Consider the following 11816-nt stretch of genomic DNA (forward strand, 5'->3'; position numbering starts at 1 on the left):
GGTAATTCGGCTGAAGCAGTATCTTGTGCAAATTTCATATCAATGAACACAGTCGAAAATGCAGCCGGTTTAACGTCTTTTATGTAAAAATGCCTTACCTGTAAAGCAGAAATATACACGATTAATAATCGCTCTAGTTACAGTATGTGAGATTAGTTACATCGCATCGGCACACTCTAAACTCTAAACATGTCACACATGTACAAGCACGCACACGCACAGCATTTCAACAGATTTCAGAGTAGGTAGTTGCTGAATTGGCCGCTGCTCGTGTCGTACCCAACGTTACGGACTGATTCTAAAATAAGATTACAGTGCTACGAGTGGTAGGAATTAATATTAAATCTTACCGGAAACATATAAAATCTAAAACGACTAATTTCAATAAACATGTTGCATAATAAAATTATTCCCTTTACTAATATATTTTCATACGTGACAAAATGTTGTAACGTTTCTCCCATTTTCAATAATAGACAAGTCAAGTTACTAAAAATATTTTTCTTCTTACAGGTTTTAACTTCGGAATCTTTCGACGGAATGATGGAAACCTTGATAGTAATCACAAGAAAATAGTGACTTTATATACCTTATACTTTATTGTAACACTGTAAAGGCCTTTTATGCAAATATATAGAAAGAAACTTGAAACAAACTGTATTATTATTCAGAAATACCTTTTACATATTCCTATCCAAATTTCAAATATCTATGGTATTTCCTTAAGAATACCATAGAAATTACAAGCTTCGAGTCTTTCAAAAGCATCACATTAACCGAGAACTGTTTAAAGGCCCATGAAAGGCGTAGCTCTTGTTTGCTACTTTAAGGCGATGCCTTCGAAGCTGAAATTCAGAATACCTCTTTTCGCTTCATGTTCTCCTGATACCTGGGCCAAAATCTGGCGAAAATTTTCAGAATGCACAAAATTGGGCTATGTACTAGGAGAACATGATGTCGAAAGAGGTGGCACAAAGTAATGTCTCCGGAGAGAGAATCGAGGATGCCTTCGCAGCTGAAATTCAGAATACCTCTTTTCGCTTCATGTTCTCCTAATATATTGGCCAAAATCTGGCGAAAATTTTCAGAATGCATAAAATTGGGCTTTGTAACAGGAGAACATGCCGTCGAAAGAGGTGGCACTAAGTAACGTCTCCGGAGAGCAAATTAAAGAGCGAGAAGTGGCGCAGATGTTTCGAGATAGTGACTGTTTAACGAAGAGACGCAGAATTTTCGAACGCCTCTTGAAAGGCCTGCGCCTCTTATTTGCAACTTTAAGACGATGCTTTTGAAGCTGAAATAGCCACTAAACATTTATTGTCATATAGCATATATTTAGGTTCTATTTTCTGTCACTTCGAGGAGCCGACCAAATAACGGCCCATACCAAAATTTAGCTTGGTGGGAATTATTCCGTAGATTAGGCAGAATTCCGTCCAATTCCACTGGACTATAAATGATATCGTTCCTTCACTGATATCGCGAACAAACGAGCCTCGGTGGACGAGGAGTCGCGAAATCGAATCACCATTGGCCATCTTCAAGCGAATTTCGTCTATAATGTCTCGGTAGCGAAAACGAAGCGGCGGATATTCGAAAAATTTGGGCAGCAAATAAGTACCCACGTGGCTAGAGTTTGTAAAAAGGAAAATCGTATATTTCGTAGTAACTTATCGAAGGGAAGTAATCGAGGATGGGCGAAATTCTAAAAAATTGGATACAAGCTAGGCTAGGGATCATGATGGACCTCGCGCCCAAAGCGTTTGGCTATTACACCAAAGACGGCCGCCTTCTAGCGCAGATTCTGTTCAGCTACGACATAATAAACCGCGATCAGCTGGACACGATCCTCGACACGCAGGATCCCGCGCTGTGCAGGCTGAACCTCAAGCACCTGGGGGTCTGGCTACGGTTCCTGGGCGTGCGCTGCGACGATGAGAGCATCGAGGAGATTTCCTGCGGCAAGGGTACCACGTCCCTGCGACTGTTCTACAAAGTCTACCTGTGCCTGGAGACAAAGGACAGGCTGCACTTCATCACGCTGCAAAAGGAAAGGGAGAAGTTTGTCCCTTCCTCGAAAAAGTTCGACGTGACCATAGTCTGCGAGGAACCGCCGCCGCCGCACCAGCCTCCGGAGAATCCTTTGTCGAGGAAGCTCTACGAGGGGAAGGACACCGTCGACTGGCATCGTTCCAGATCCCCGACGCTGCTGCGAAAACTGAAACAGGGCAGGGAGAAGCTGGAGGATTGGAGACCGTTCGGCGTGCTGGAGCACGTCAAAGATTGCGGAGCCGACGAGGTACCTAGGAGGTAGCGTAACTCGAACGCCAACCGGGCGTTTCCATCGAGTTTCCGTATAACGATCGAGTCTCCGCGTTGCCCCCCTCGCAGAAGCCGATACCAGCGGACGCGAAGAAGGCCCGAGAGAGCCAGGAGCTGGACCGATTCGCTCGCAAGCATCAAGTCCATTCGAGATGCTCGAAGGAGTGCGAAGAACGCTCGGAGCTCGACGAGGAACAGACGTTCGAGATGAAATCGCCTAAGATCGTGGAGGACCCAGAGATGGCCAAGGCGTACGTCGCGTGGCTCAAGTCTCGTAGCAAGCGCGCCACCACCGTGAACGCTCTGAAATCCAAGATGCAGAAGTCACTGCTGTCCGAGCTGTGGGAAAGAATAGAGGAGAAACAGGAGAGAGCTTTCGACGAGGCGATCGCCAGCCGAGTCCTGGAGCAGTCCAAATACGAGAAGCAGATCGTAACCAAGCTGTGCGAGGTTCGCGATCAGAAGAACATCATGGCCGAGAACCAGAAGATCCTCGAGGACATGACGTTCGAGGCGAACGAGATGGAGCATCGCGCGTCGGTCGAGCGTGAGAAAGACAGGGACTGCACGATGGACAGGGACATGGAACTGGAGTGCCGAAGGATGTGCGAACTTATGCACAGGCTTTGCGAACGAAAGGTGCGAAAGCTACGGGAGAAGCATCGGAGGATTTGCCGCGAGGCCGCCGAGGACATAGTGAACATCGCGCTGAAGATCGTGGCCTGCAAACGGGCGAACGACGGACACGTTCCGCCGGGGATATTGCGCGAGTGGCAGACGCTGTTCGTCAGGTGTCAGCCGATCTTCGACGACGAGATAGCGCGCGAGGTAGCGGGCAACATGGAGGGAGAGGACAAGGAGCAGATATGGACGGAGGTGACTCGGATAAAGCTCCAGCAGGCGGAGGCGTTGCAGGACGCGCTGTTCGAGGATTATCACGAGGGGAATTCAACTTGGAAGGAATTCTTACCATTGCTCGCGGAGGACTCGAGGGAAACGTTCGAGCTGGGCCGAGTGGTGGTCGGCTACGTCCTGCATCGCCTGCTCAATTATTTCCGCAGCGATCCGACGGATCGAGTGCGAGCTTCCCTACCGAAATTCGCCAACTCGGCTATCATCCTTGGCATCAGCGATCCCGCGGTGCACGAGACGATTCGTGCGTTGCTCGAGAAGAGCAACGTTCGATTGGTGCGAATGGAGGACGCGATCAACTACTGCCTGGAACAGTACAAGAACGAGATGAAGGAAGCAGAGTACATCGACTTGAACGTGGTGGCTGCCACCGAGAAAATCGTGCAGCAACTTCAAACCGGCAGACATCGGATCTCCTGTTTAAAATCCAGATGGTCCAGCGAGCGTTCCCAGGTCAACGAGGTTCCATCGCGACCGAGCAAGTCGTCCACGCTGGCGAACGGTCGCGAGGAGAAGAGGAAGGAGAAGAAGAAATCCCTGGGCTCGGGTGAGAAAGCCGGAGAACAGGTGACACCGCTTGAGAAGCAAACGCAGACTCCGAGAAACATACTCTTCGACGATTTGGATCCCCTGTTGACCGATACCGCGTACATTGGTAGATCCTTCTTTCTTCCATCGTTCGATATAGGTGTATGTAGCCTGAGAGGCGAGGGGTAGGTACCTAGGAGGCGCAAGAAACCCCACGGGTTTCAGCTTTCGAGTTTCAAGGTACAATCTTATATATAATATCGAAGTTCTATCGTCTTGAGCGTGACTTTGAAACGAAGTTCAACTTTGTAGTTAGTGTTCTCCATCCCTTCCCAACCCTGAAGGTATCCTTCAATGTATTTTCTTCCCTCTACCCAAAGCCATCTCGCCTACACGTTGAAGCAGCTTCTAGACGCTCCGCCAGATGTAATTAATGCGCGTACGTACGTAGGTAAGTGGGCTTACGAGTTTCTCACGCTGGGCGAACCTATCAGCAACGATCTCGCGACCAAGGTGTTGCTGGAGTACTTGAAGAGCCTGACCAACGCTGCCGGCTGGGCTCTGGTGGAATACCCAAATACGTACGAGCAGATGTCTCTGCTGGAGGCAGCCCTGACGGGTTTCAACCTACCACCCGATCCCGATTCTGTCGAATTCGAGGACATCCCCATCGAGGACGTCGTGTCCGTCACACCGAGAATCGTTTACGAAGAGGTGGTGGACCCGGCCACCTTGTACAGGCAATTGGAAACAAACTATTTGCGTCCATGTCTATGTTAACGGGTCATTCCGGTTAGATGAGTTGAAAAAATTGATTTTTTAAAAAAAAAAACATTTTTCGAAAGTACATATCCTCAAGAATGTACTGTTAAATTTTCATGGAAAAATACCGATTATTTTAGCTCCTACAGAGACGTTTTGTAGGGAACGCAGAGGCTCGGCCTCTGTAGATGAAAACTTTGAACGCGTTTTTCTCGAAACGTCATGTGTCCACATCGTGAAGGTAAAATCTCAAAATCTATCGAGTCGATTGCTTTATAAATTTGACTGCTTATTCCGCACACCTATGACTCTCGCAGGGACTACGACCAAGTATTTTCATTGAGTCTAACCTACTTTTAAAATTGAAAATAGCAAAGAAGAAAGCCGAAAAACATTTATTTTGCAATTTGTCCGCCATTTTGCTAATTTTCAAGATAAATCACTGATTATAGTCCGAGCGATAGCGACAGTCATACCGATCAAGAATCCCTTTGGACTTTTGGGTTCAGATAAGTCTAACAGCTGAAATCGCCTTCACGAGCGAGGCATGAATTTTTAAACACGTCATCAAGACCGCTTTCAAAAGCATTTTAAAAGCAATAATTGTATTACTTTTATATTTCTTATTTACTGTAGAAATGTAGTTTAATAAATAGAAAAAAGTTTTAGTCCATTACTATAATTACTTTCGTCGCAATAAATTCTCGAAAATTGCTGAATTTATCAGCTCGCTAACCGGAATGACCCCTTAAATCAATCTTAGAGGCTCGTAACGAGCACACTCGCGTTGACGTTGCAGGCAGTCGAGGCTAGTGCCGAATCCGATGAAACGGCCGGAGGACAATCCGGGGGCCACGTTCGCCACGCTATTCGTTAGAGTCTCGCAGAAGCCGAAGAACTTGGAGATAGAGGACCGATGGTACGAGCCGATAAAGCCGCACATGCCGTCGATCGACAAGTTCTACGCTTCTCAGATGATCGCGTACCTCTTCTACTACTACAACTTGGACTTGACTGCGCTGAAAAGACTAGCGAGGCTCGTGGTAGGCGATCCACCGCAAAGGATGCCCTCCGCAGAGTTGTTCGGGGACGTTCTGGCGAGCTGCGAACCAGAGAAAGGGCGTAGCGTCGCTTCCAAGTCGCCGGTTGTTCGCCGCCTGCTGGTGGAGCCTATCGACGAGAACCTCCTCGAGGACGACCTGGCAGAGAGAGAAGAGGAAGCAGACTTCGTGGACTGTGACATCCAGACGGTAGAGCTGGACCTAGAAACAGCCAGGCCGGGCGAGCACGGCTGGGAATGGGTCGACTTACCCGTACCTCCCGCGTTCGTGGAATATCTGGCGCACCTCGCGGAGGGCATTGAGACGACGTACATAGAGAGCATGAAGGAACTGCTGTTCTTGAAGAGGATGCACGCGTCCGACATCATTCCGTACAAAGAGTTCGTCACGAAGGCTGCCGCGGACTTCGTGAATAGGCCGCACAAGCAGCAGGATTTGGTGCACAGCTTTCACAAAGCCTACAACGCCATCGACGACGACGCGCGAATTGATGTGGACGTGAAGTGCGAGCTGCACCGCCGGGTGGCCGATCTTCAGGCTCGACTGTGGCAGGTTTGCGACGAAAGGAGGCACGAGGCGGAGGAGGAGCGAAAACGACTCATCAGCGACCAGTGGACCGCCTACGAGGCCGTGGCCCTCTTCAACGTCTACGTTGGAATTACCCAGGTCGAGATAGATCGGTGCAGCTACACGATGCAATTGCTCCAGGATTACTACCTGGCGATGCTGAAGAAACCCCCGCAAGAGTCCCGCGTCGGCAAGCTTGTTCTTAACAGAATGAAGATGGACGGTGTCGAGGATTTCGCTGAGCCGATCCAACAGGTGACCGATCGTAAGGAGACGAAGGAAGGGTCCATGGGAAAGGGCGGATCGTCGAAGACGATTCCTGCCGCTACCCCTCCCGCCGCTGCCGATCTCGCCGTTCTTCACAAGGAGATTAGCCATTTGCTGACCGACAGAAACAAAGCTTTCCGCGATCCCGATGAGATATCCATGTTCAAAACTATCGTGGAGAATGTTCGTTACGGGAGAAGCGTCGTGGACGGTCTCCACGCGAATGCCAACGACGTTATCAGAAGAGAAGAGGCTGCAGTGTCGAAAGCTCTTCCGGTGGAATCCAGCGATCCTGACGCGGTAAAAGTCGCGTCGAGGGGTCGGGACTTGGTGCTGGAGTGGCGATACGCTGTCGCGTACGAGATCGAGCGGATTCGTCTGAGGCTCGAGGCGGTGACCGCCGCGGCGCGATCGGACGTCGGCTTTCTGCTGGCAACGATGCAGAAGATCTACCATGGAATTCACGACTCCGTCCTGGACAGGTGAATCTCTATTACTCTCGCGATCTTCGCTCCCTAGTCTAGCCGTGTTGCCGGTTTCATTGTCACGTTGGACAGCGCAGGTACTGGCGGGAGATGAAGAGCGTTAAGGAAATGGCTAACGTGTTCTGCTTCGCGATCGAGGAAGCTAGGCCTCTGGAGGAGGAGATGCTGCTGGACAACGATCGTTTCGTGGTTCGATCGAACGTGTACCTGACGGAGATGGCCTTGGACGTGCCGCCGGTGACGAGGGAGGCCCTGTCCGCCTCTCGATTCCGAATAGCTCAGCTCTCTCTGCTGATGGAAGTGCTGAAACGAGTCGCGCCGCACGGAAGCATGGCCGAGCTGTCGCTCGTCTACATCCTCCAGGATCTGGTCAGCCACGGCATGGAGGAGGGAGAGCCGTTGGCGCTGCCCTGCTGCTGGTACCAGCTTCGATCCAGGGACATCGCGAGCCTCGTCGGTGAGCTGTTCAAATCGGCGGACTACGTCGACTGGCGGGAGTTCATCTTCTACGCGTTGGAGCTGCCGATGCCCAGTCACCAGGAGATCCTGATCGCGAGGGACCGCTTTCGGATCCAGGACCCGGGTCTGAACGAGGTCGTGAGCTGCGCTCAATTCCACAGGACATCGCTGTGGTTCCTCGACGCCACGGGACCGATCGTCGACGTCTACCAGCTGCTGCGCACCGATTTCCAGAGGAACATCGAGGAGCTGTACGAAGAAGAGCTGTACCACTTGTGCTGCAACGGGGACGATCGTGAGGAGGGAAGCACGATCTTCAAGATGCAGGCGTTCTGGGAGAATCCCGAGGAAACCCTCCGGATGATATTAGCGAAGGAGCTGCTCTGTCGCATCTACGCCACTGGTCGGAACACGGTCAACTACACCGCGATGCTGTTAGCTTTCTGCAAGAGCGAGAACCCTCGCGATGGGTTCGCGAAAGCGCTGGCGCTCGCGCTAGGAAACAGAGTGTGCTCGGACTTGCTGGAAGGTGAAAGGTACGTCGAGGAGCTGTACCAGCAGAGACGCCTGGCCCGAGAGATGAGATTGTCGAACAGAGATGAGCGGTACGAAAATCTTGAGGTACGATCGAGAAGCTCGGCTGGTCCTGTAGGACAGGAATGCAAGCTAATACGATGGTGCGTTTCAGGTGTCGTTGGGCATCATGCGCTATCTGATGGCTAAAGTCGACAAAGCCATCCAACGAACGATGTATCCGGAAGAGTTTGACGAAACCGCCGGGACGATCGCCTCGAACAGCGAGGAGATAGAATACGAGGGAGTTTCCCTGTCCAGCTCCTTGCTGGAGCTGGATACAGCCTGCAAAGACAGATCAGCGGATCAAGAGCTAGTCATCTATTGGCTGCCGCTCGAGGCTTGTCTCGTAAGAATGTTCTCCGGATTTCGAGCTCGAGGTATCGCTCCTTTCTGTCATTTTGCGCGATGTTATTTCAGACGGTGCTGGCCGCATCACTGCCGTGGCACGCCTTGAAACCGGACCTTTTCGGACCGTGCAGCAACCTTCGCGACGCCTTAGCTGCGGTGTACGAGGAGCTGAGGAGCAATCATTTTATCAAAGAGGAAAACGTCGTGCTAGCTCATCGACTTCTGAACCACGATTTTATCACGAAATTGTTGGGCAGTGTTAGCAAATTCACGTCTAAAAGCATGGGGAGCATGGTTCGGGATATCCTGCGGGCGAGGGAGGAGGGAAGCAAACTGGAGGAACGTACAGCTGGGCGCCATTAACGGAAAACGCATCCGCTAATATTAAAAGACAAAAATCCTAGGTGAGCGGACGAAGGTAAAGAACGAAGACGCGCGCGGTTAAGAGGATAAGCTTTAACAGAATTTATTGTTTTCGTACATCACGAGTGTAACCTGCGAAATATTGCAGGCGAGTTGAGGAGATGTCCCTGTTCTACGCGCACGAGGATGTATTTTCTCTTTAGCGTGCTATTTTCCCTTCGCTCTCCGTTCCACGCGTTTCCCTCCTCGGATATCAAACAGTCGGCGTCGAAGGAACGATCCCCGTGCACGCTTCTCGTTCGCGAATAGCTTAATGCCTCGACGCAAGCGACGGATTATAATAATCGCGTGTACATCGCGCACGGCGTTTACGTTCTCGCGCGTGTGTACCAGACTATCGATTACCGTCATATAAATACTTATGGTCTCCTTACTTCTACGCACTTTATCTCGCTCGCTATGTCGTCCTTGTCGATTACGCGCGCGTCGCTTGACGCTCGGAACAAACGCGATGGAAAGTCAACGGAGTGCGAGACGTTCCAAGGGACGAGAATTTAGTCGGAGGATCAACCGAACCGGCAAATAAAATTCTTAACCGAAACAATTCACCTATGAAAATATTCATTGCGCATCGGCATCTTTTGATTATTACCCGACGTGAAGGAAACACCTAAGGCTACGCTGCAGCGGATCCTCTGGGAGCAGTGGCGGATTTAAGGAAAGAGGCCCAGGTGGCAAACGCTCCGAGGGGCCTTTCTAAAACACATCTTCTAAAGCTGGCAAAATGTAGTAGTATATAAAAACAAAAATAGCGTTCGAACGAAATCATAATTTTCTTTTGAAGATAGGGGCTTGGGTGGTGGGCCTTGGCGGCAATTGCTCGTCCACCGCCGCTCGTTAAATCCGCCACTACTTGGAGATCTGACGAATCGAAGAAATAACGCTTCCCGACGTCTCCGAATCTTCCGCTTACTTATATACCTCGGTTACCTAACGATATTACCCATTACTCGACAATGGTATTACATGGTACATAGTACTTAAAGTAAGTTGAAATCGCTTCGAACTGCACCGCTCGCGTGTACTGTTTCTCCTTTGAACTAGTTGGCCGTGCTCGGAAGCGCGAGGGTTTCGTGGGTAGGGTGAAGAGCGCCGGATACCTGATCGTTGCTAAAAGGAAAGGAAAAAACGAGCACCATCGATCGCTTCTCGGATGACGCCGTCTGATAATCCGGTACATACATAGGAACGGCGATTAAAGAAGCTCGCAGAGAACGCTACCCCACTTCTCTGCTGCTTCCTGTCGGCATCCAGCGCTCTGCCACAAATACGGCCAACTTGGAAAGTGCATCGGCGAGGCTGTCCCACTGTATCCAAGACCCAGAGATCTGCTATTCTATATTTTTGTTCGAGACTTGGACATCGAAAGTTTTAAGGGTACCTTGAAAAACTATTTCTACCACTCGCCGAATCGTGTATAAAACTTGCGACGCTGGAAGAGCATCGAGAGACCGGTTAATGGCCAGGGGGGGTGGGCTTGCAAAATTGTGAAAAACTCGTCGCTTCGAGTAACGTTCGAAGCGATTCGAAGCATCTCGACCTGACCGTCGGCTGTCTCAGCCGTCGCGAACTCCATCGCCAAGCGGTTCTCGCGAAAGGGAGATCGCTTTAACATTATTGTGCTCGTCCTCGTCTTCGATCCCGCGAGAATTTCTGTCCCCGTAAGGAAGGTGCATTATTCACAGCCCGTACTCTCACCCGCAAAGATTTAAGTACTGATTCGAAACGATCAACCGTAACGCGGCACGTGCCACTACGAGGTTTATTTATCATACACGTGATATGTTTGTGTTATGTTCTGATGTCTACCGAAACCTACTCCGTTCCCCTTCTGCTTCTTTCATTTACAGTTTCCACGGGAAAAAAGTTCTGCCGCGCGCTCGAATTCGGGTAAGTAGCAGCTTCGAGACGGTGCGAATCGATTACGTTCGCTGTGCCCGAGCGCGCGACCAACTTTGCCCGCCGTCGCGAAGTGTACGTGTGTGTGTGTGTGTGTGTGCATGCGTGTGTCGTGTGTGTATATAGGTTTCAAGGAAATACGTATAAAATGCTAACGACGATTGTTCTCTGGAATACGCGGCATTCCGCCAAACGTTATTTGTCCGCGTAGTTAGACAGTTAAGTACCGTTTCCGACGTACGTCCGTCTGCAGCCCGCGGCGTCCACGCGATCGCGCAACCATTCGGTACCGAAATAAACCTTTCGCGACGCACTAAATGCCCCTCGTTGAAGCTTACCTTGATCCAGCGATAACTCGCGCTTCTGGCCGATCGCTTCTCGCAGCTGGTAGCTTCGTTGTCGCCCCCGTTTTGTCGTATAAACATCCTAAAAGACGGGAGGGCGGTGGCTGGGTGTGCGATTTAGAACTGTGTCACGGTCGAAAACAAAGAGTATCTCATCGCGCTTTGTCCGCCTTGATGCAACGAAAAAAAAAAAGAAGAAGGAACAAAACAAAAAATAGGGAAAAAAAACAATGTGCGCGGCGTTTGCACGAACCCGAAGGAAGCCAACCGCGGTACCCGCTGAAACGTCGGCCACAAAGCTGTCCTAGATACGCGCTGGTCAACCGGAAACTCGGGCTACTGGCGTTTCGCGTAACACGGCCGAGGAAGCCTCAACCTCTGCGAATCGTATGTACACACATCTGTACTTGTATATGTAGAGAATATATACGTATTTAACAGTATACGCTGTTTACAGTTGGACTCTGGAAAGGGTGGTGGTTTTTCCTCCCGTTGCGCTGTACACTGTACACGCCTGGTCCTTCCTCTCTCTCTCTCTCTCTTTCTCCCCTCTCTCTCTCTCTCTCTCTCTCTCTCTCTCTCTCTCACTCGTCCATGCACGCACACACGCACACGCACTCTCCTTTGGCACGTTAGCTCTCGCCCGCTACATTCTACTTTGCTCTCTAGCCTAACGTTGCGATAAAAAAATACGAGGAATAAAAATATATCACGTAACAACGTTTCTCTCGCCGGGGCTGACGCGCGAGCGCCGACGAGGTCGCAGCCTCCCGCAGGCTGGCGCGAGAGAAACAGCTCGCGAGGATCTGAAGCAGTTGCAACGTCTACGTCACCTCTCTCTCTCTCTCTCTCTTGCTCTCTCT

At 50.5% G+C, this 11816-nt stretch overlaps 2 protein-coding genes across 2 annotated transcripts; both read left to right on the top strand.

The window, feature by feature from the left end:
• Window positions 1–463: 463 nt before the first annotated feature.
• Window positions 464–2315, top strand: LOC143372002 (sperm flagellar protein 2). Its single transcript, XM_076817774.1, has one exon. The coding sequence runs from the start codon at window positions 1694–1696 to the stop codon at window positions 2312–2314; it is 621 nt and encodes a 206-aa protein (XP_076673889.1). The 5' UTR covers window positions 464–1693; the 3' UTR covers window position 2315.
• Window positions 2316–2529: 214 nt separating this feature from the next.
• LOC143372006 (sperm flagellar protein 2) lies at window positions 2530–8651 on the top strand. The gene is given in 6 exon segments (XM_076817781.1): window positions 2530–3889; window positions 4214–4502; window positions 5324–6901; window positions 6982–7950; window positions 8021–8285; window positions 8357–8651. Coding segments are annotated over 6 exon segments (4755 nt in total). The 3' UTR covers window position 8651.
• The last annotated feature ends 3165 nt before the right edge of the window (window positions 8652–11816 follow it).

Source organism: Andrena cerasifolii, chromosome 8, assembly GCF_050908995.1.
Source record: "Andrena cerasifolii isolate SP2316 chromosome 8, iyAndCera1_principal, whole genome shotgun sequence".
NCBI lineage: Eukaryota > Metazoa > Arthropoda > Insecta > Hymenoptera > Andrenidae > Andrena > Andrena cerasifolii.